Here is a 23,387-nt window from a genome sequence, read left to right on the forward strand (position 1 = left end):
TTCCGGTCAGGGCACATACCTAGGTTGTGGGTTCAATCCCAGTTGGGGTACACATGGGAGGCAATTTATTGATGTTTCTTTCTCTCTCCCTCTCTAAAACACCAACAAATATATTCTCCTCGGGTGAGGATTTAAAAAAAAAATTCCATCCTGAGAGTTATGAGATTGTCAGTGTTTTGTTCTGCCTGGCAGCAGCAAGACAGTAAAACTGTATTAAATACAGATTGCTAGGATCCAATGCACATATCAAAAATAGAGTAGATGGCCCTGGCTGTTGTGTCTCAGTTGTGTGGCCCCCCATGCACCAAAAGGTTGTCACTTCCATTCCCGTCAGGGCACGTGTCTGGGTTGCAGGCTGGATCCCCACTAGGGAGCATACAGGGGGCAGTCGATCAATGTTTCACTCTCACATAGATGTTTCTCTCCCTCTCCCTCTCTCTCCAAAAATCAATTGAAATATTTTTTAAAAACAAAGAGTAGATGATTATGAATATATCTTAAATCAGTAATAATAATAGTGAACATTTTCAGATTCAAGTTCAGGGCCAAAAACTTTATACATGTTTCATTTCATTCTCCCATCAGCTCTTTGAGGCATTTTATTATTTGATTTCACAGATGACAAAAGTGAAGTTCAAAGGTTTCATTAAGTTGCCCAAGATCACATAGCTAAGTAGACAGAGCCAGAATCTGAATTCAAGCTTGCCTCACTCTAAACCATACTTTTTAAAAAATGAAATATTTCAACCTTTTAGAAAAGTACAGAGGCTGACCTAACAAATATTAGTATATATACCACTAAACTTTTCTGAATTATTTGTGACACAGTGCTATACTGACTTCAGATGTTCCTTTAAAACAAAAGGTAATGGATAGAGTGGAAGCACTATATATACCCCCTTTCTACCCTCAAATTTTGCTTTTCTTCCCAGACAAAGCTACTATCCTCATTTAATATTTACTTTTCATAATCATACATGTTATTACTCCCAATGTAAATATCTATAGACAATAACATTGCTCTGCATGTTTTTAAACTTATATAAATGTAACTATGCTCCTTGTGTCATTCTGCAAGCTGGTTTTATTAGCTAACTGCATTCCATTGTATGCATATAAAGTGTCATTTTTCTGTTGTTTTAGGTTTCTGCCAAATTTTTACTATTACAAATAATCCTACAGAGAGCATTTCTATACTAGTCTTTTTAGGCATATGTGTAAAAGTTTTTCTGGAGTACATACCTGGAGTTTTCACTTTCCATTATCCTCTACCAGGCCTTGTGGAGTCTGTGTGAATTCCCAGTGTGATGTTGAGATACCAGGGTCTTGAATGTGAGACACAGGTACAGGATTGTGATGAAACAAGGAGCTTTTAGAGGGCTTGGTGTTGGTAGCCCAAGTCGCTTGGGAGAAGAATTTTAATTTGCAGCTAAAGCAGTAGATCTTGGGCATAAGGTGAAAAGAGAATGGTTCCTCCTTCAGCCTGATCAACTGACAAACTAATTTCAAGCTGGACTTGGGGATATTGATAGAAGTAACAGGAATGGTCCAAGTGAAACAAGGCCACTGGGAAGAGGTTGTTTGGGGCTTTAAGTGTGTTTTTAAACCACGTGCCAGGGACCCCAGGTTTCCCATTGATCCACTTCAACGGCCATGTAGGGGTGCATGCCTGGGAGACAGGCAAGCAGCAGGGCCACCCCACAGTGAAGCACCTTTACTTTAACTACTTTATACATTAGACTTTCATGTAATACTTTGTTTCAGTAAACTTTTTGTAGCTCGGTGTCTTTTAAAATTCATATAAATATATAGGAAGACAAGTGACTAATGAGAGAGATGTACTTATAAGGTTCCCCAACTGGATATAGTTTGCACCCCAAATTCCCTTTCACATGGTGTTGTGGTTGAGCACCTGAGTGGGCAGAGTTCTGCAGTGCTGGTAGCAGCAACCCATATCTAAACCATGTTTCTCATGACACACCACATTAAGGATATAAATAGGATAATAATAGTAGTAATAATATTTGGCTAACTGTCAATTATCCTAGGAGCACCTTTGTGCTGTGGTGACTTCCAAGAATAACAAGCAATTCAGCTTCTTGTCTGCAGTGAAGAATGGGAACACTGAGGCTGGAGAATCAAGTGGGACCCAGATCAGGAGGTGGACTTGTTAATTAAGTGAAGTCATTTGGGCTCAGTTCTGAGGGTAGAACTGAGGTAGCATTAGCAGGAAGGTCAGGTGGCCACTAGAGTTTCTGCCAGACATAGCTTCCCCACCTTTAGAGATGCAGGTCATCATTTTAAAATGTAGAGAAGAATCCATCTCTGAGTCCTGTTTAAAAGGCAGATAAAAACTTTAAACACTGTTACAAATCTGTAAATTGTTGAACTTTGGTTCTATTAAGGACCTTTGAGATTCATCATTTTAAAAAAGTTTTCTACCAGAGAAACCAATATCATTTTCAATATTGACTTCATAATAAAAGCAAGAAACTTGCGCTTAACATACAAATATTATCTATGATAATTTGAATGTTCTCACTTTCTCCTAATAACTTTTCCCGAAAATGATGGCAAGAGTACTTTGTTTGTTTTAACTTGGCTCGTCTTTCACAACCCAGTTTAATCATTTTACAGGCTTTCTTTTGAAATGGGCTCGATGGTCAGAGAATAGTGGCATATTTTTACCATTTTATAACATATGCAAGAGACACCTTTAGTGAAATGTGTACATCAAATTTCCTTTGTGTGCCTTTTTTCCCTGTTGAATTCAGTACCAAAGTATTGGTAAAATAGAACCTTATTAATTCAAAGCAAGGAATGCCAGTGGGACCATAAAACATCTGAATTATAGAATAATGTTTAGAGAAATCTGTTTTATTATTTTAAAACAGAGTACTTACTATGTACTAAGGTAGAAATAGTGTTAATAAAAGGAAAGTAGTAAATAAAAAGTTTTCTATTGAACATAAAACATCATAAAATCTTAAAGTTGTATTTCATTCTAAATGAATTACTATTTCCTTCTAAATGAATTACTAGACTCGTTTGTTATAGGAAGCTTTGTTTTTCTTGAGCTCTTATATTAAGATCCTCACTGAAAGGTTTAACATGAGTTAATTTTTTTTTTTAAAGAAAGAAAGATATTTTGTGCCTGAATGGATATAAATTTTGTTTGTGGTGTATGAATTAATAGATATTGGAGGATATCCATTCCCTACTAAATACTAAAGTATTTCGTTACTTATTTCCTAAAGAATGATACTGGCATGCTCGTCGTGGCATTTTCATTGCCCATCACAATCTTAACCTCCACCTAACGTTCAGCTTCTTTTCTAGACTGGGATAGACCAAGGAACTATTCCATAGACCTCCTTTGCAGATTCAGCTTATCCTTAGGCCATTTCCAGTGCTAACAAAACTGTTGCTCAGGACTTCTCTAGAAAGACCACCTAGTGAGCCCTGTCTAAACTAGATGCTAACAGATGATATAACAGCAGAGCAATTACCCTCGTCAAAAGAGGAAAGGCCAAAGGCAATGTGACTTACCGGTTTCTAGCTTTAAGCCATTCACTGTAATGCTAAACTCCCATATTATAATCCCTTAATTTGTATTAATTAAAATAAATTCTCTAGGTTTAAATCCCTGTAAAATATCTCCTACTTTTATACCTGGGTGTTAAAGGTTGCTTCAATTCCTATTTTAATTTTCCAACTTAGGAGTCCCTCTTTCTGACATTAATAATTAACCAGTAAACTAATTTACTCAAATTCTTTAAGCTGGGTGTATTTAAAAGGAGAGTTACTTCAAAAAGGTTATACCCATGGTTTACTGCTGTCTCCAGCCATGGGCCTTTGGGGTATACTTTGTTTTTTAATCTTCCTGAGGAAGAGTTGGGGACAGGAACAAACGTAAGTACAAGAACCCATCTTTATTTTCAGTGTATCTTAGTTGTGATGAGTGAAAAGTAAAATTAGTTGACTGAGTTAATTTGAAAATTACTTTCTACATCTGAGAATACCGAATGAATAGTCTCATCTGAATGAGAAAGTCATGGAAGTATTTTGATTTGATGAATAGCTAACAACATGACAGTTTTTATGGGATTGTTAGTTTTTAAAAATTGCATAAGTGATTATTCAAATTTCTTTTGAAAAAGCACAAAATAAACTCTAAATAACAAACTTTCTTGTGATTTATTGCTTATTTATATTAAGTGCATAGTTTTATTTGTTTTCTATATATTGTGCATAGTAAAACAAGGGTTACTTGGGGCTTAATTCTAATAGTGATTTGAAAAACTATTGTAATTACTTTTATATTTATGAGCTCATTCTTCACAATGTTGGGTATTATTGAAATACTGTGTATTTTAAACAATGTCTTAAAATGCTGATCTTATATCTAGAAATAGCATCATTGAAAAGAAATTGGAGAGTATCTAAATTGAACCTACTCATTTCACATATGAGGATAAGTGCAAACAGGGGAAGTGACTTGCCAGAGGTCACACTGCTAAAGAGACAGAAGCAGGACTAGTATTAAGGACACCTCTTTACCATTTCAGTTTTTTCCCCTGTTTGTCATAAGTGTATAAATATGTAAACTATATTATGGATATAAATCTGTACTTAGGATGTCATAAATCTGATTTTCTTACATTGCTACAATTACCCCAGTACCTTTAGTAGTATTTATTTGTTCATTTTTTAAAAACAAGTGGCTGAAGTTCAGAGAGATTGAGATTAAGTGGTAGGACTAGGACTAGAACCTGGGTCGCCTGATTCTGAATTCTTTCTACTACACTATACTGACCCTAATGAGCATTGCCTCTCTTTATCTTGAAAAAAGGAGAGTGTACCATTTGCATTCTAGTGGGAGAAGCAAATGAATGAATGAATGAATGAATGAATGAATGAATGAATGAACCAATGAGTAAATAAGGTCAGGTGGTTATTAATACTATGAAGAAAAAAGCAAAGGAGAGTAATAGGATAAAAAAATGATGGGGAACATTTGAAAATGTGGACAGATAAGGTTCTTTTTTTTTCTTTTTCCCCATCACCATTCTTTAAGGGACTTACACAAAACTTGAAGGAAGTAAGAGAGCAAGCTTTGTAAATATCTGGGGAAAGAACATTCCAGGTAGAGGCCAAAGTGACATTTTTGCCCCCCTGCAAGCTCAGAGGCCTGCTCCTTTGCAACTATTGAAAGAAAATAAGAAAAAGTATGAAATTCTTTAGATTAGATTGTGCTGCTACTGGTAAATCGATAAGGACCAAAATATGTACAAAGGGTGGTTCCAGAGCCATCTTTTAGAGAGTTATAAACACTGAATATTTTATGTTTCACCACCATTACCACATAGACAATTCAAAATTAAAACAATAATAAACCAAAAAATATAAAATTTCTAAGAATACTAAAATTAAAATACCTTTTTTTCCCCCCTAAATTTGCAAAACTCTTGGTAAATTCAGTGTAGTACAGCAATTGAAAGTGTTAATTCAGGAAACAGGATACTCAAGATTAATTCCTAATTCTATAATTTATTAGCTATGTGACCTTGGGCGAGTAAATAATCAGTTTTCTCATCTGTAAAATGAGGGTAATAAGACCTTCCTCACAGAGTGGTTGTAGCAACACTGAGTTTATATATGTATAAAGTACTTAAAACAGTGCTTAGCATATTGTAACATTTCTGTAAATGTACCTTATTATCATCAAAACTAAAGTTTTTTTATTTTCTGCTGTTCATGGGTAAGCACATGGAGAAATCAGATGACGGTTGGAACTCTAGAGATTCTTTTCTCTGTTTCACAATTTGCCTGTAAATGGTTCCAAATTAGTTGTCATGTAGAACTGCCAGATGTTTTAAAGGACTTAATTGCTTCCAAATTAATTTCATTGTTACTAAAGACTTCCTGATTTGAAAAGACTTTTTAAATATAATTTTGACAGGAGCCTGCAATAATTCTGCCAGATGAAGTGATGAGCTCTTAGGCCCCTTGAATTAGTCAATAGTTATGACCTTTTGAGTTGAAATACTTTTTTTCTAATAACAGAAGTAGCTCTCACTATTCAAACTATTTACTTTGTGATATATAATTAATAACCTAGTTTATGTTTTTAAGTTTTAATAAACAATGAAGAAAATCACATATTTAAAAGATTTTATTTCAAAACATAGATTCATTTTCATTCTTGTATAATCACATGAAAAATAAAACTGAGGTAACAGCCTGTGTGGTTGTGAACAAAGCTTGTAACTTTGATTTCCGTTTAACACAACCGAGACCTGAATATAATAGCCCTTCCTCATCTACTTATAAGCCTAGTGACCTTAGTCAAATTAACCTCTTATCACTTGTAAAATAAGAAAACAATAGTATCTACATCTCTGGCCTAAAAGATCAAAAGAATTGTATGTAAAGTGCTAATACAGACTCACATATGACAACTAAGTTACTGTTGTCATTATTATTTACGTATGATTGTGATTGTTTGCTCTCTAAGGACTCTATAACTACTTCCATTTTCAAATGTATTTCTTCAAGCTCACTTTTATTCTATCCTTTTAAAAAATCCCCTCACTAGTATAACACCAATACTTCTCAGATTACTTTCTTTAAGATAATTTAGTGAAATTAATGAATCTTAACATTTATTGAGTTCTAAGCATGCTAAGTGCTTTCATATACATAGTCTTATTTCATCCTTACCACAACCTGGTAAAGAAGGTGATATTTTCACAGTTAAGTTATTTTAGTCTCAGTAGAGTAGTGACTTTACCATGGTTACTCAGCCAGTAGATGGCAGGGCTAGAATTCATTAACTATGTTGCTTTTTTCTTCATCGGCAAAAATAGTGACCCTATTTACATGTTCTAGTCAATACCAGTAAGTCTTCCTTTGCTGTAGTAGCTCAGGAAGGTGCTATTACTACCTTTCTAAATGTTAACTAAGCCTGCCCAGCATGACTTAGTGGTTGAGCCTCAACCTATGACAACTAAGTTACTGTTGTCATTATTATTGTATGATTGTGATTGTTTGCTCAACCTATGAACCAGGAGGTCAAGGTTCAATTCCCAGTCAGGGGACAGGTCAGGGGACGTGCCAAACGGCCAATCAGTGATTCTCTCTCATCATTGATGTTTCTATTTCTCCCTCCCTCTCCCTTCCTCTCTCTGAAATCAACAAAAACATATGAAAAAATAAATATTAACTAAATCTCCAGTACATATTTTTCAAGTCCTAATTTCAAGCTATTTCTTCTTGGAAACGATGCTGAAATGACCACAGATCACAAATTTTAATTTAAAAATAACTTTTAAGTTGAGAAAATACGCCTAATTTAAATTGGATATCTCCAGTGAGACGAAAAAAGTCAGAAGCATAACAAAATATGTCATATAGAAATACCAGTCCCTCTCTTTTTCTGTTTCAACAGGTATGTCTTATCAGCACCAAAAGTTTTTCGGGTCGGAGCATCTGAAAATATTGTAATTCAAGTTTATGGATACACCGAAGCATTTGATGCAGTGATCTCCATTAAAAGTTATCCTGATAAAAAATTCAGTTATGCTTCAGCCTCTGTTACTTTATCCACAGAAAATGAATTCCAAAACTCTGCAATCCTAACAGTACGTATTTATCCTTTATTTTCTTTAAACACACAGAATATTCTCAATAAAATATGTTCCAAGTTTGAATGTTGATAACATAGAGATTTGATCATTTATACCATTATACCTTTGTGTGATTATTAGATGATGTATGTCAGTCAGTATTGATAACATGAAGCAAACAGAAAATTCTTAATAGGAGAGTTGTGTCTATTTTTTGAGCAATGCATGTAAATTGTAATGTTTTTATTGGAAAATAAAATTGCACTGATGTGTAAATATTTGAAAATGATTTGGAAGTACTTGTTTTCTGTGAAAATTATCATTACAAAGAAATAGAGAAATATGAATATACTTATCGATCTGTAAAGAAAGCATTGCCTACAGAAAGCCATAGGTGCTATTGGACATTTGTTTATTTAACTTCCAATACTCTACAACTATAGTTCCCAAAACTAATAAATTTTTGATTTCTGAAGTGAATAGCTCTCATTGACAGCCTGTAGTTAATAGAAAAAAACAACCTTGATCAAATAACTTTTTCTTCTATCAAGATATTATAGTATAGCTTGGTTAGGAAAGTGCTTGCAACTCATTTCTTATTAAAAATTCTGATAACTTAAAATAATTTTCATACTTTTTATCTATTCAGCTAAGTCAATAAATATAACCAAAATATTATTTTAAATTCCAATAAAAATTCAAAAATCAAGAACCAGAAAAATCAAAGACCTGGAAAGGGCTTGGGGGTTCATTTATACCACTGTTTCTTTAAAAGTGTGTTCTTTAAAAGGAATTAAAATTTGAAATTGTATAGACTTTAAAATTATAGTTATATTGATTTTTTAGCCATTTTTCATTTATTTTGATTTTATGATTATGTAAAAATTATAAGCATAAGAATATACATAATTTTAGGTTTGTACATATTTAAGTAACATTGTAATAAAAATAATTTTTATTATATTATAAATAATAAAAAGTCAACATTGGAAGTCCTCCAGAATGTAGGAATTTTTTCATTAATTTTTTGGTGGTAAGTGCTCTAATCTCTTAACAAATACTTCACTTATTAGCTCTATGAAGAATTAAAATTCAGGCCCTGTCTGGGTAACTCAGTTGGTTAGAGCATCTTCCTCACATAGACCAAGGTTGCAGGCTTGATCCCCAGTTAGGGCACATACAAGAAGCAACCAATGAAAGCATAAATATAAATATCTGGTACAACAAATCAGTGTTTTTCTCTCTTCACTCTCTCCCTCTCTCCCCCTTTCTCCTTCTCTCCCTCTCTCCCTTCCTCTCTCTTTCTAAAAGAGAATTAAAATTCATCTCCCAAAGTGTTATTTTCAGTAGATACACTCATATCTGATGTGACTCAGGGTAGCCACTAGCCACATAAGGTTATTTCCTTTAAATTTAAATCAATCAGATTTAACAAAAATAAAAAATTCAGTTCCTTAGTCACATTAGCCACATATCAAGTGCTCAAATAGCCACATGTGACTGGTGGCCACTGTATTGGACAGCATAGATAATAGAACATTTCCATCATTACAGAAAGATCTGTTGAACAGTGCTAACTTGGATGGTTAATTGGAAAGTAGATTACAGTGGAGAAATCATAAAAATTGGTGCATATCTTAAGCATATAATTTTATCTTAACATTATAAGGTATCTTTATTTGCCAATTGTTTGATATTGTGCCAAGGTCTTTTCTTTAAGTGGAGGCCCACTGATTGTAACACCAAATCTTATTATGTGCCACACCTTTAACAGATCATCTTTGTTCTACAGTTTCTGTTTCTTTGAAGTGGGCAAAGAACTTAGACACTTGCAAAGAATCTGAGTGCAGAATCTTTATGGATTTTTAGTGTTTTCCAAACTTTTTCTACTTTTTCCAAAAAAAGTAGAATCTAATTCTACAGCAGTTGATTTTAGTGATTAACTTTTATCCTGTGTCCAAAGCCTAAGTTTTCACGGAAGTACTTATTTTATTACTATTTATGTATTAAATTTGCATATCATACAATGTAAAGTGGATAATTACAATTACTTACAAATAATGGAAAGCATGCAGTTCAACTTGTGGGAGAAGAAGGATATAGATATACAGTGTCCTGACATCAGCCAGGCTGTTGAAGGGAGGAAATAGAGACCATAGGCTAATCCAGCAAGCTGATGAAGTGAAAGTTTGTTAAGAGAGTTTCTATAACTTAAGTAGTTTTACTAAATGCATATAACATTTAGGAAACACTTTTAATTGCTTAAAGCTAAATTTTGGTTATGGTATTTAACACTGAAGGGCTTTGGGCAAAATTTATTTACTATTCTGACTCCCCTACTGCTTTTTAAATGATTAAATACACATACTTATTTCTCCCTCTAATGAGATTACAGTGGTAATTAGAAAGTCAACATGTTTTATAACTTTAAAATTATTATTACACTCTTTTTCATCAACATTTTCTGTTACAGATACAACCCAAACAATTGTCTGGAGAACAGAATGAAGTTTCACATGTGTATTTGGATGTTGTATCAAAGCATTTTTCAAAATCAAAAAAAATGCCAATAACCAATGACAATGGATTTCTCTTCATTCAAACAGACAAACCTGTTTACACTCCACAACAGTCAGGTAGAGTATAAGATGCTTCTTTTTCCTGGGGAGGACAATTGACACTACTGTAGAGCTTTTTAACACTTGAAATTAAGTGGGGATAGGATTTCAACTTGTTTAAAAGAGTCTCAATTCCCAGTGACTTTTACACTTATAAAAACCATGTTAATTTTAAATGCATATGGAAATTGCTAAACAATTAAATAAAATTAATTTTACACTTACATTTTATTTTTAAACATAAATTTTAAATTCATATGTAAATTGCAAAATCAACAGTTACATTGTCTGCCCCATCAGTTATTTCTGTGTAGAAAAAAGTTTTTTAAAAATTGTGAAATGTTGTGTTATATCTTATTAAACAAGTATAAGATGTAATTGCCAATATAATTTTTGCAATGGGAAAATAATTTATTATAGAGGCACATTCATTAGAAAAGTATTACTTTAGAGCTAATCCTCAAGTTCAGAAAACAAATCTAACCCTAGAAGATCAGATGTTTAAGTAAAGAATAAACTAGATCACAGAAATGTATGAATATTATTTTTCTAAGGGGAATCTACCTAAAAAAGTTCCTATTAGAGCACTGTTTTATATTCATGGTTCTTCTGTTAGAGAGGGAAAGGGCAGGATAGTCCGTCAAAACTCTGGAGTTGAAGAATGACTGGACTTATTCCCAGTGAACCAAAAGTAAAATACAGAAAAGTGTGAATGCTGCCCAAATATTTTCAAGTGTCTGCAAGTCTTTGATTCCTCCATATCTCGCTCTCATCATCAATGACTTCTGAGCACATTAGAGATGGAATTATGAGAGAACTATGTGTGGGATGGGGAGGTTATGGAGTTTTTATAATGATATCACTGATGAAGGACAGGGGAAAAGAGGCAGACCCAGCCAGCTTTGTTGTAAAACTTTTCAATCAGCACATGTTTGCTAAATGTTGTTTGATGGTGATGATAACAATAGTGGGATGGAACAGGCTACCCCATTACCATTTCAGCAGGAGCACCTGTTATGATCAGCTCAGAAAGGAAAGGCCTAGAGAGGGTGGAATATTGATTGCTCTTGATTTGGACAGAATATCATTGTCAAAATAGTACCATCTCTTGACTCAAACAATATGACTTGGTATACTAGAAGATAGTCTCTGCCCATAAAGCTTGGGTCCTCTTGAACATAACCATGCTGAGAAACAATTATATCCTTGCCCTGTCCTTCAGTATTAGAGGATTCTTCATTAATTGGGTGTTATTGACACTACCTACCACTTAGGGTCCTCAGTCTTTGTCCAATAAGTAGTCTGATATCCAGAGCCTGGAACTTTCTTAGCTATCATGGCTTTCCTTAAGAACAGACTCATCTATTATTTCTCTGTCAGGACTTTACTGTAAGAAGATTTGGTATCTTCACCTATTCTAGTCATAGAGGAAAACTAGAGAACTTTCCTCTAGTTTCCACTAAGCCGACTCTGGAGCCAAATTGTCTAAGTTCACATCCCAGCTAGGGCTGTTATTAGCTCTGTGACCTTGCTTCAGTTACTCAACCTCTCAGAGTCCCACTTTCCTCATCTATAAAATGGAAATAATAATAGAACTTACCTCATGGAGTTGTGAGAAGTAAGTGAATTCTTATGTGTAAAGCACTTAAAACAGTGCTTAGCACAGACTAAGCACAGGGACAAAGTGTTTTCCATTATTTAATCTGTAGAGTAACACAAAGCCTTATATATACAGCAGAAAAAGAAATGCTTAAAAATAATTCTTTTAAAATTGATTGAATCTAGCTATTTATAGCTCTAATGTCCTGATACACACATTTAATCTAAAGATCCTTGAAGGACTTTTAGTAAGCATTTTTAGGATAAAGCTCAAATCTTCAAAGCTTTCTAGGATAAAGGACTTTAGACTGTGGACCAAAATCCTTCAGTTCCATACAGCTTGTGTCCTGCCTTCCCCTCTAGCTTCATCATCCACCGTGTTTCACCTCACCTGTGGACACCAGCCAAATTGATCTGTTTTCAGTTGTTTGCTCACACCATTTTCCTATCCATATTAAGGCCTGTGTACCTTTCTGCCTGGTACATTCATGCCCCTCCATTGCCTTGTTAACTCCTACTCAACCCTTACATGTCATCCCATAGAGGGCAGCCCTCTCTGACCTCCCTGACTACCCTCCCAGACAGCCAGGAAGTGAACTTTGTAGTGCCTGTCATTCCTGGATTTTTACATATACTTGTGTGATCACGTGTTTACCTCTCTCCTCCACTCCATTAGAAGACCTCCATGTCTGATTTGTCTCACCACATATCTCCATGCCTAACATAGTACCTGCACATTGAAGGCCCTTAATACTTTTTTCACTCAAAAGCTATAACTTTGGCACAAAAATTTATTGATGATCTTGCCTCCGATACACCATTGCTCTGGAGACATAATTAATTTTCTAAGCTAGACACAAACTGGTTACACAGTAGTAGTCATAGAAATAATAATAATAAAATAGAAATAATAAACATTTTTGATTAGTTATTATGTGCCAAGCTATGCAAAAGCTTTGTCTCATTTAGTTCTCACAGCACAATGAAGCAGATGTGTTTGTTTAAAAGGTGGGGATCTAATAATTGACAGAAAGAAATTAATTGAAGAGAACTAGTCATTATTGAGCCATTAACATTATTCTTTTTTTTTTTTAAATATATCTTTATTGATTTCAGAGAGAGGAAAGGAGAGGGAGAGAGAGAGAGATAGAAACATCAATGATGACAGAGTCATTGATAGGCTGCAGCCCGCAACCCGGGCATGTGCCCTGACCGGGAATCGAACCCGGATCGCCTAGGATCCTAGGTCGACGCTCAACCACTGAGCCACGCCCAGCTGGGTGAGCCATTAACATTATTCTTTTAACAATGAGAGGACAATTGTAGGATCTGGCTCAATAAATACAACAAAACCATGCAATTCAAAGTTTCCTTTAGCAACAATAAGAGCTAATTTGGGGCATTGTAAGAGTGTATAATGTCTGAATCAAACTACTTAATTTTTCATTAAAATCTTCAAGTCTAATATGAGACAATATATTACATTCCTATATAACCATGTGGTAGACATTACTATTTTGCTACTATGAAATTCTTGATAAACAATGGCCTAATTACAGATGTACTTAATTTTATACTATATATGTGTTCTAAAAAAGTTGTATGTAAATATTTTTTAACAAAGTGAACTGTAATCTAAATTTATTAGAATTGACTCTTTAAAGGAATCCAAAAGGGTTCTCTTTAAAAGAAAAGACTCATTAGTAATTTATATATCTGTGGACTTTTTCTTTCTTTTAAAAGTGGATTTTGGTGTATTGATGGTGCATTGATTTATTTTAATGAGACTCAGCTCTTTTAAGGATGATTATTGTTAAAAACCAAAATATTCTTGTAAACACAACAGAGTTTTTGATGCTATCAATTATTCTTACAGTAAAAGTTAGAGTTTATTCACTGAATGATGACTTGAAGCCAGCCAAAAGAGAAACTGTCTTAACTTTCACAGTAAGTATGTTATTTATCTAAATAATAATTTAACTCATTTTTAGGATAAGATACATTATTTCATAACCCTCCCCTAATACCATACTGATTCATTCAATGCTCAGTAAATGGTGACTGAACACTTTCTGTGAGTATAACACTATAGGTCTATACCTCTTAAATAGGCACATGTAAAGAACTCATGAAAATTAAATCTCAACAACTTATGATTTTAAACTAAATCATTTAAATATATACTTCATGATTTCTTTCTTTAAGAACATCCATCAATCACTAAGAATTAATTGAATACCTATTATGAGATTTTTTTATTTGTACAATTCAAGATAAAGAATTATAATCCATGGTACTTACAATTAAGGAACTTAGAGTTTAGTAACTAACATACTAACACATGTGAAAAATAGTGCTAAACCATGATATAAAGATGAGCAGTTATCAACCTTTTATTAGCCATGACACACACAACAGATGACATGTACATGTGCAATAAACTCCCATGGTCTTACCCAGTTTGTGTTACAACCCTACAAAATTTTTGTGGGGAAATAACTGTTCACCTATTAACAGTAGGTGTATTAGTAATCGTCCTTCACTATAGCCTGCAGCACCTTTTCTCCTAATTGTACAGTAGGACAAATGACACATAAGCTCAGAGGGAAGACAAAATAAGGATGAGGTTGAAGGATGATGTAATCCTTTTCTGGAATAGAATAGGTAAGGGAAAGCTTGACCTGGGTCTTAATGAAAGGAATATCCATAGGTTTTTTAAAAATAATGAAGAACTCCCCATGTAATATATAGCATGAGTTTAGCTATGACAGCAGGAAGAAGTAAGAAATGAGGATAGTGCATAAACTGGCTGACTGATGTCAGAAGTCTCGAAGAGAACGAAGGAGAGGCAGTGTCAGCTCAAATGCCCTTTTTCTGTCAGAAAATACTAGAGCATATGCACAGATGCTATTTATTCCACCTCCTGTCCCTCTCCATGGTTGAACTTGAGTGATGCAGAATCCTGACACCACACGAGGAAGAATGGATGTCAGTTGTCCTGTGTAAGAGCTGGCCCAGGAAGAGAGGATTGAGGAGTCTGATCCCAGAGCAGTGAGGAGTCAGTGTACAGAGAGTGTCCTGAAAACAGTACTCGAGAAAGATCATCTTAGAAGCACTGTGCACAGTGGACTGCAGGGATAAAGATCGGCCCAGAAGACATTTAGTTTCAATTCTAATTCTTTTTCAAAATGGGCCTATGTAACTCGAGACAAAAATACCTTAACATCCCAACCATGAATTTCACAATCACAGCATATAGTGGTAAATGTCTGGGTTAAGGGCAGACCAGACCCCTACATGTAGTACAAAGAAAATAAGAAACCTCATTTCAACAGTTTTCAAACCCACACACAATAGGAAGCTTATGAGGAAACTTTATGAAAACTTTAAAGTTTGTTTAACTATTTTTAATGTTTTATCAAGCTCAAAAATAACCATACTGCAGTTATAGAGTATCTAGCTAATAAATGCATTTTATAGTATATTTACTTTGGAAAACCTCAAATGAACAGATAAGAAATTTAGAGTCTGGTATCTATAAAGCCTATAAGTTCACATTTGATTAATTATAACATCAGTTATTATTAAACTTCTTTTTTTAGTTATATAAGATAGAGTTGAGTCTCATCTAGATAACTGAGACTAGGATACCTGGATGCTGATTTATACCTCCCTATGTGTGTGTGTGTGGGGGGGGGGGGTAGGAGATAAAGGGGGGGTCCGAAAAGAGGGAAAGAAGTGGCTTAAATGAACCATATTTGCCTTTCACACATTTAAGTGATCTTTCTCCTTCACATTTAATTTGAAGACATGGATATTTGTTAGTAAATATTTCTGTAGATCAAAGATAATATAATGAGTTAATTTTTAATATGTGCTTTGTGCTTTGATGTTGTTTGTTTTTATTCAAAGGATCCTCAAGGATCAGGAGTTGACATTGTAGAAGAAAGTGATTACACTGGAATTATCTCTTTTCCTGACTTCAAGATTCCATCTAATCCTAAGTATTTTAAAATATTTTTAAATAAAGTTTTCTCTAAAAAACACATCTGGAACTTTTAGTGGCAAAGCCAATCAACAGTCAAATGGAGCCACCTAGTGTTAACAAAGGGTGCCAGTGTGAAAGAAATAGGATATGCAAAAATTTTTAAACAGTCATGAGAAGCTAGACTGTTTCGAGGTGGGTGGGGAGGGGGCATTTCCCAATACTTCTCACCAATCTGCTTCTGCTTTGCACAGAAATTAAAACTTGGAAGAGGAAAGAACAGACCCCAGGCTTCTCACACCCCCCCCCCCATCAAAACCATCAATCCTCCATCCTTTAAGAAAATCTAATAGACTGTCAGTCTAAAAGGCTGGTGTGGACCTATGCCTTGCTCTGAGAGTCATAAAAATATTACTTTTCTGCAATCTTTTCTGCACAGACTATCATATTTCAAGAGGGGAGATGTCTTCGGAGCTATTTCTTCCATTTGGCCTCATGTTAAAGGATTTAAGAATATGTTTAGCCCTGCCTGGTATGGCACAGTGGTTGAGCGTCAACCTTAGGATCCAGGGGATCAGGGCTCGATTCCCGGTCAGGGCACATTCCCAGGTTGAGGGCTTGATCCCCGGTTGGGGGCATGCAGGAGGCAGCCAATCAATGACTCTCATCATTGATGTTTCTATCTCCTCCTTTCCTCTCTCTGAAATCAATAAAGATATATTAAAAAAAAAAAAAAGAATATGTTTAAACAGAATCCAATGTAAAAAATACTTAGTGAACACATTCCTAGCATGTACAAAATACAATAGGAATGAGACATGTAAAAGAGAAATGAAGAATCTGCAGCCCCTGCCTTCAAGTTTTTAGAGTAGGACAGATAAGATAGGTGCACCTACAAGTGGCTATAGTATTACTTTAAAGCAAAATCTTTTTATGGTCATTTTTGCTCTGCACTCTAGAAGGGATTTTGCAGTTAATAGTAAATTAACTGTACTGAAGATTATCTAGAAATTTGTATTAAATTGGGGGATTTAAATAATTTATTTTTAAATTGTATACTTTCTTGAAAATATTACATGCTCAGTAGCACAGAATTGAACCTGTTTTATAACTATTATCATTTCTCCAGTTGTTATTATTTCTTCATCTTGTGCCATTTGCTCTGTGACAGTTATGTGTCAGCCATGGTAGCTTCTTATGGCCAGTACTTTCCTTCCCCAATACCTTTGCACATGTCCCTCTGCTTAGAATGCTCTTCATAAGGCTGACTTCTTCCCATTCAGTAGAACATAGGATAAATGCTCCCTTTTCAAAGATAAATGCTTATAGACCCTGGACACATGATCTAATGTAGTCCCTCTCTTTCTTTTATTCTTGAGTTTCTTAGTAGCACTTATTTCAATTTTGCAATTATTTTTACTTGCCCTTTTATTCCCCACTAGACTGTAATCTCCTTGAAGACAGGGATCATGTTTGTATTGCTCACTGTTGTATCTCCAGCACTTCAACATAATGGGCACATTGAATTAATGATGATGATAATATTAAATTTACTGATTGCATAACCAATATGCAAAGTAGATATTATTTTTCCCATTTCACAAATGAGGTTAAGCACCTTCCCCAAGTCCAATCTGATAGTACATGGAAAAGTAAAAATTTGAACTCCCATGGACTAAGAAGATAAGAGACCCCCTTTTAAAAAAAATCTTCACCCAAGGAGTGACAATATTTTTCCATTGATTTTTTTTTAGAGAGAGTGGAAGGAAGGGGGAGGGAGAAAGCGAGAGACAGGAGAAAGCAAGAATCATCAGTGTGACAGAAATTGGTCGCCTCCCACACTCGCCCCAACATGGGATGGGGAAAAGACCTGCAACCCAGGTATGTGCCCTTGATGGGGAATTGAATCCGTGACCCTCCAGTGCACAGGGTGACTGTCTGACCACTAAGCCATGCTGGCCAGAGCGAGAGACCCTTTTTCTTGTTTATTTTTATTTTTATTTTATTTTTTAATTTTTATTTTTTTAAAAAATATATCTTTATTGATTTCAGAGAGAGGAAGGGAGAGGAAGAGAGAGAGATAGAAACATCAATGATGAGAGAGTCATTGATCGGCTGCAGCACACAACCTGAGCATGTGCCCTGACCGGGAATCGAACCCCGACCTCCTGGATCCTAGGTCAATGCTCAACCGCTGAGCCACGCCCAGCTGGGCATATCTTGTTTATTTTTAATCTCCAGTGTTTAATCCAATGCTCAGTAAATATTTTTCGACTGAAGGTTTTTAATTAAACCCAGGTGATTTTCCTCTTTAAATAAACCATACTTTGTCTCCAGTGATAGCATCTTTTACATGAGGTGTGAATTTTATCATCCGGATGGGCTTGACCTATATTATATGTTTCTAGAGACATTATTATGAATTTCCTACTATAGTGTAGATTTTAATATTATGTTAGTATAATTGCTCCAAGATCAAGTAAATGCTCAAGTATCATAAACTCTTCAATTCACAGCTACTGGCAGTATTAAGATAAAATACCTGAAAAAAATAACACAATATATGAAAAGCTAATTAATAAACAGTTTCTGATACCCTGAAAACACTCAATTATTCCAGTTTTTTGCAAAGAAAATATATTACTTAGGCTATAGACACCTTTACTTACTTTTCCCTCCTTAAAATAAGGATTGATTAGATTCCCTCTGGGTAAATTAAAAATACTTGATGACTTCTGTAATTTTAAATATTTTGCTTTCACAGATATGGTGTGTGGACAATTCAAGCTAAATATAAAGAGGACTTTTCAACAACTGGAACTGCATATTTTGAAGTTAAAGAATATGGTAATTTCTGACAAAAGTTTACCTATAAAGAGTTAGTGTTTTTGTAATAATTATTTTCAGTAATAAACTTAATGCAAAATCACTCCCTGAAGATGAGACAGCCTGCTGGTTTGGTGAGAAGTACTGGGGGAGGGCATGGGAGTGCTTGTCCCAATGTCTAGGCTCTAGTTTCAGCATGCTCTGGGTAATCTTGAACAAGCACACCAATCTCTCTAGACCTATGCTCCTCGTCATAGAACCTGAAGAGACCTAGCTCCCTGAGGAGCTTCACTAGTTAAGGCCTTTTTCCAAAATTACGACTTTAGGAGAAACTTAATCAGAGATGAGGTGAGTGGAACTCAGAAAGACTAATACATGATTTACTAAAGTCATTACAACTAAGTAGTGACAGAACAAGGACAACCATTGGATTTTCTTTCCTCTAGTCCAGTGCTATTTGCCTTCTGGTGCACAAATCTCTCATATATTTATTTGGAAATTAAAATATTCTTATTTTGAAATCAATCATGTTAATGGACTAATAATTAACATATAAATAGCTTAATTTTTCCATTTTTAATAGTTGTTTATTAGATCGAGTATGTGTGTGCTCTGATATCAAATTTAACTTTTTTCTGCTTGAAGTCATTGTTTAATCCCCCAGGAGACTCTTAATATGGAAAGTAAATACACAAGTTTTAACAATTAACAAACAAAACAATGACAAATTTGTTACAATTAAACTTAATTTTAAAGAATATAGGCTTTCAATACATATAATTACAACCAACCTCCCTTCCTCCAAGTGTTTTTGCTGCTTCCTATATATATCTAAAATTCATCCACCTCTTATTACCTGTGGCTGCCCTCATCGGTTCAGCGCAAGTCTCTCTCCTGGATTACTGCAAAGCCTCTTGATTGCTATCTCTTCTTCCAAAATCTTCTCCCTTGGCTTTAACCAAAATAATCTGGAAACGCAAATCTCATCATATTATATCGCTATTGAAAAGTCCCCAGTGGCTTCTCATTCCTTTTATAATGAAAATCAAAATCCCTATTTTGAACTGGCCTACTGCCTCTTTAGTCTCATTTTATACCACTCTTCCCCTTGCTTCCCTCCAGCAGTGGGGACTTTATGCATGATGTCCCATCTCCCTAGAACACTTTTCCCCTCTCTCATTGCCTAACCAATTCTTACTCACCTTTCCAGTCTCAATTGAAAAGCCATTTATTAAGAGAAGCTTTCCCTGAATTCTCTTTCCCAAGTAGGATTCTCTGTACTTCTTCATATCTGGTTTCATAACTGTGGTTTAGGTATTTGTGTAATTTTTTTTCATATGCCTGTCTTCTCTGCCTGACTGTGAGCACATTAAGGACAGAGTTTGTGTCGGTTTTGTTCACTGGCATATCCGTGTTGACAGTAGTGTCCCTGCTACATGGCAAATGTGTATTAGATGAAAGGGTGAAATATTTCCTTGCACTTCATATCCTGAAGAAAGCACATGTGCCTGGATCTTTGATTACATAGGAATGCAGTCCAGAGCAACAAATTGCATTGTTCTTTTACTTCTAGCCTTCACCATCTAGAAAACACATGAGCCATATCTGAAACCAACTATCTCACTTATATTTGTGTGCCAGTCTTTGTCCACAATATCAGGGTCACTCAGTCACCCAATTTTCTATTAACTGTTGTGTAGGTTAATAGAATTAGAATCCATAAGCCCTGGTACACAGTCTGAGTAAGTATAAAGAGAAGACAGTGACATTTCAACAGATGATATTGTATTCTCTTGGGCAACCAAGATACCCAAAAAATAGGGGGAAAAAACAACTCCTTTATGTTCTAATTTTTAATTTTGCATGGATATTATTTCTTATAGTTAATTATAAGCTTTCTCTTTTTGATGAGAGTCAGAGTTTATGCTGGAATTTTGGGGACTGTGTGGATTGTATCTACTGGACAAAAAAGAGAAATACCAAATAAGCAAGAAGTTTCTGTTTTCCATTTAATAAACATTTATTATGTTTAAGACTTATGAGAAGGGTGAGAGGGGAAGATATACAAAGATAAATAGAGAAGTCTTTTTTCAAGGAACTCACACTCTAGTCAAGGAAATAAGCAATTGCCTATAATAAATGTGGTAATCTAAGTATAAACAAAGTGCATCTGGTACATAGATAGTTGGACTGACCTCTGATTGGTGGAGTGGGAGGCATCCCAGTGATGATGATGTTGTTGTCATCAATGACGATGATGACAGCTGGATGTTGTACTAAAGTTACATCAGCTATACCAGAAAGGAGGCTGCTGTAATTTAAGTGGTAATATTGCCTTTTTATTTTTATTTTAGTGTTGCCACAGTTTTCTGTCTCAATAGAACCAGAACATAGTTTCATTGGCTATAAGAACTTCAATAATTTTGAAATTACCATAAAAGCAAGGTAAGAAAGTTATTTATTTTTCATATTATCCAGCTAAATTGAGGCCAACTCTGGTGAGTGATAGTTACCCAAAGGGAAATCTGTGATTTTTTCAGCTTTATTGAGATATAATTGACATGTAACATTGTGAAAGTTTAAGATGCACAATATGTTGATTTAATACTCTTATGTATTGCTTAGATCTGTGATTTATCGGCAATATCTGCCATAACTTTGGGATTGACTGATTGAGAAGACATCATACCTATAGGTTATTTGCTCATTCCAATGTGAGTGGGTCCTGACTTTAGCTTTGTTGGTTAATCACCCACAAAAAAAAACCCTTAGGGATCATTGGGTATGTTTAGGAACCAGCATGACTTAGGATATTGGGACTAAGATATGAAGCCTTCTTTCCTGTCATTTACTTATTTATTTATTTATTTATTGAATATATATCTTTATTGATTTCAGAGAGAGGAAGAGAGGGAGAGAGAGAGAGAGAGAGAGAGAGAAACATCAATGATGAGAGAGTCATTGATTGCCTGCTTCCTGCACGCCCCCTACTGGGGATCGAGCCCCCAACTGGGGCATGTGCCCTGACTGGGAATCGAACTGTGATCTCCTGGATCCTAGGCCGATGCTCAACCACTGAGCCACACCCCATCAGGCTGTGTCAGGCACGTTTGAAGCACTCTCTATATTAGCTCATTTAATCTTTATGAAACCTCTATGAGGTAGATACTATTACTGTCCTCATTTTACAAATGAAAAAATGGAGGTACATAAACGTTCAGTAATTTACCCAAGATTGCACAGCTAGTAAGCTGCACATTCGGTCTGGCTCCACAGTCCATGCCCTCAAATGCTACCCTCTACTGCCTCTCTTACTAGCATTTATTCCTAAAATAGAGTGTTTTTGAGTTAGTCTAATCTACATACAAAGCTCATCTGACATGGAATTATAGAGTTAATTTCTTCTAATGGAGACACTTTATTTGTTCAAACTATGAATAAGGAAAGTTGGTTCTTGCTATAGTATTATTTGCTGTGCAGAAAGTTTCCTTTATTCTTGCTTTAATTCTAAACCAGGAAGGTAATACCCAGTTAGGATTAAAATTAAATTTATCTCATATAACAGTAAGATTGGACATGCTGCTTTTAAATATATAAAAGGAAATAGGAAGCAGCTTCCCACTGACATCAAAATAATCAAGGAAGCAATGTGTTCTGTAGGAAAGGGCTCTGGACCTGAGTCTTTTGACCTCCTCAAGGTCAGTTTTTCCATCAAGCACATGGTCATAAAAATCTGCACTTTGGCTTCATTATTGTAGCTTTATGAGGGTGAAATCTAATAGTGGATGGAAGACAATTTAAAGTGTATCAAGTGCTCTATGTAATTTCAAATTGTTAGTTTATCTGAATTTTTTTTTTTGTAGCCTTGTTAGCAAAATAATTTCATGGTATTATTGTTTGACAGATATTTTCATAACAAAGTTGTCACTGAGGCTGAAGTTTTTATCTCTTTTGGAATAAAAGATGACTTACATGATGACCATAAAGAAATGATGGAAAAAGCAATGCAAAGCACGATGGTAAGATGTTAAGATGGTACCTAAAGAGACGTCATGATTGATAGAGATGGAAAATTACTTAAAAATTATGTTTTCTGATCTCTCATTTTATATAGGTATGGGAAATGGAAGCTGAAAATCCTCCATTGGCTTTTCGTTGTCCTTAGGATAAAGCCCATTTTCCGTGACATCAGCCCCCCTCACCAGCCTCGTGCCACTTCCCCCTTTTCTCTTTCTCATACTAGTCTCTCTTGCTTCCAGGTCTTTGCAACGCTGCTCCTGCTTGGGAATGCTCTTGCCTTTTGTCCCCTCCTGCCTCTCCTTTGCCTGCCTAATTCTTCCTGGGACTTTAAGTCTCAACCTTGACACCTTTTCTCTGGAATGTCCCCCTGATTCCTCTCAACGAGGTTAACTGCCCCTGCCAGGTATACTCCCTTAGGCCTTGAGCCTCTCTTAGTAGAGTGCATTGGACAATTTATTGCAGCGATTCTCAACCAGGGACTATTTTTCCCCCTGTGGGGATATTTGGCAATGTCCACAGACATTTGTGGTTGTCATAGCTGGGGAAGAAGATGCTACTGGCACTTAGTAGGTAGAGGCCAGGGGTGCTGCTAAACTTCTACAATGCACAGAGCAGCACCCTACAACAGAGTTATCCTTCCCAAATGTCAATAGTGCTGAGGTTGAGAAACCCTTCCTTATTGTCATGGTTTATTTACTTCTCTATCATCTT

At 35.2% G+C, this 23,387-nt stretch overlaps 1 protein-coding gene across 1 annotated transcript in view; it reads left to right on the plus strand.

Moving 5' to 3' along the window:
- The first annotated feature begins 3,847 nt into the window (after positions 1-3,847).
- C5 (complement C5) overlaps positions 3,848-23,387 on the plus strand; it is a 75,844-nt gene continuing 56,304 nt past the window's right edge. The window contains exons 1-8 of the mRNA XM_087823222.1: positions 3,848-3,912; positions 7,451-7,643; positions 10,102-10,264; positions 13,722-13,792; positions 15,758-15,849; positions 18,595-18,677; positions 21,011-21,101; positions 22,561-22,675. Coding sequence (XP_087679348.1) covers positions 3,848-3,912; positions 7,451-7,643; positions 10,102-10,264; positions 13,722-13,792; positions 15,758-15,849; positions 18,595-18,677; positions 21,011-21,101; positions 22,561-22,675 — 873 coding nt within the window. The remainder of the gene's footprint in view (positions 3,913-7,450; positions 7,644-10,101; positions 10,265-13,721; positions 13,793-15,757; positions 15,850-18,594; positions 18,678-21,010; positions 21,102-22,560; positions 22,676-23,387) is intronic.

Source organism: Miniopterus natalensis, chromosome 12 (genome assembly GCF_054644295.1).
Source record: "Miniopterus natalensis isolate mMinNat1 chromosome 12, mMinNat1.hap1, whole genome shotgun sequence".
Classification (NCBI taxonomy): domain Eukaryota; kingdom Metazoa; phylum Chordata; class Mammalia; order Chiroptera; family Miniopteridae; genus Miniopterus; species Miniopterus natalensis.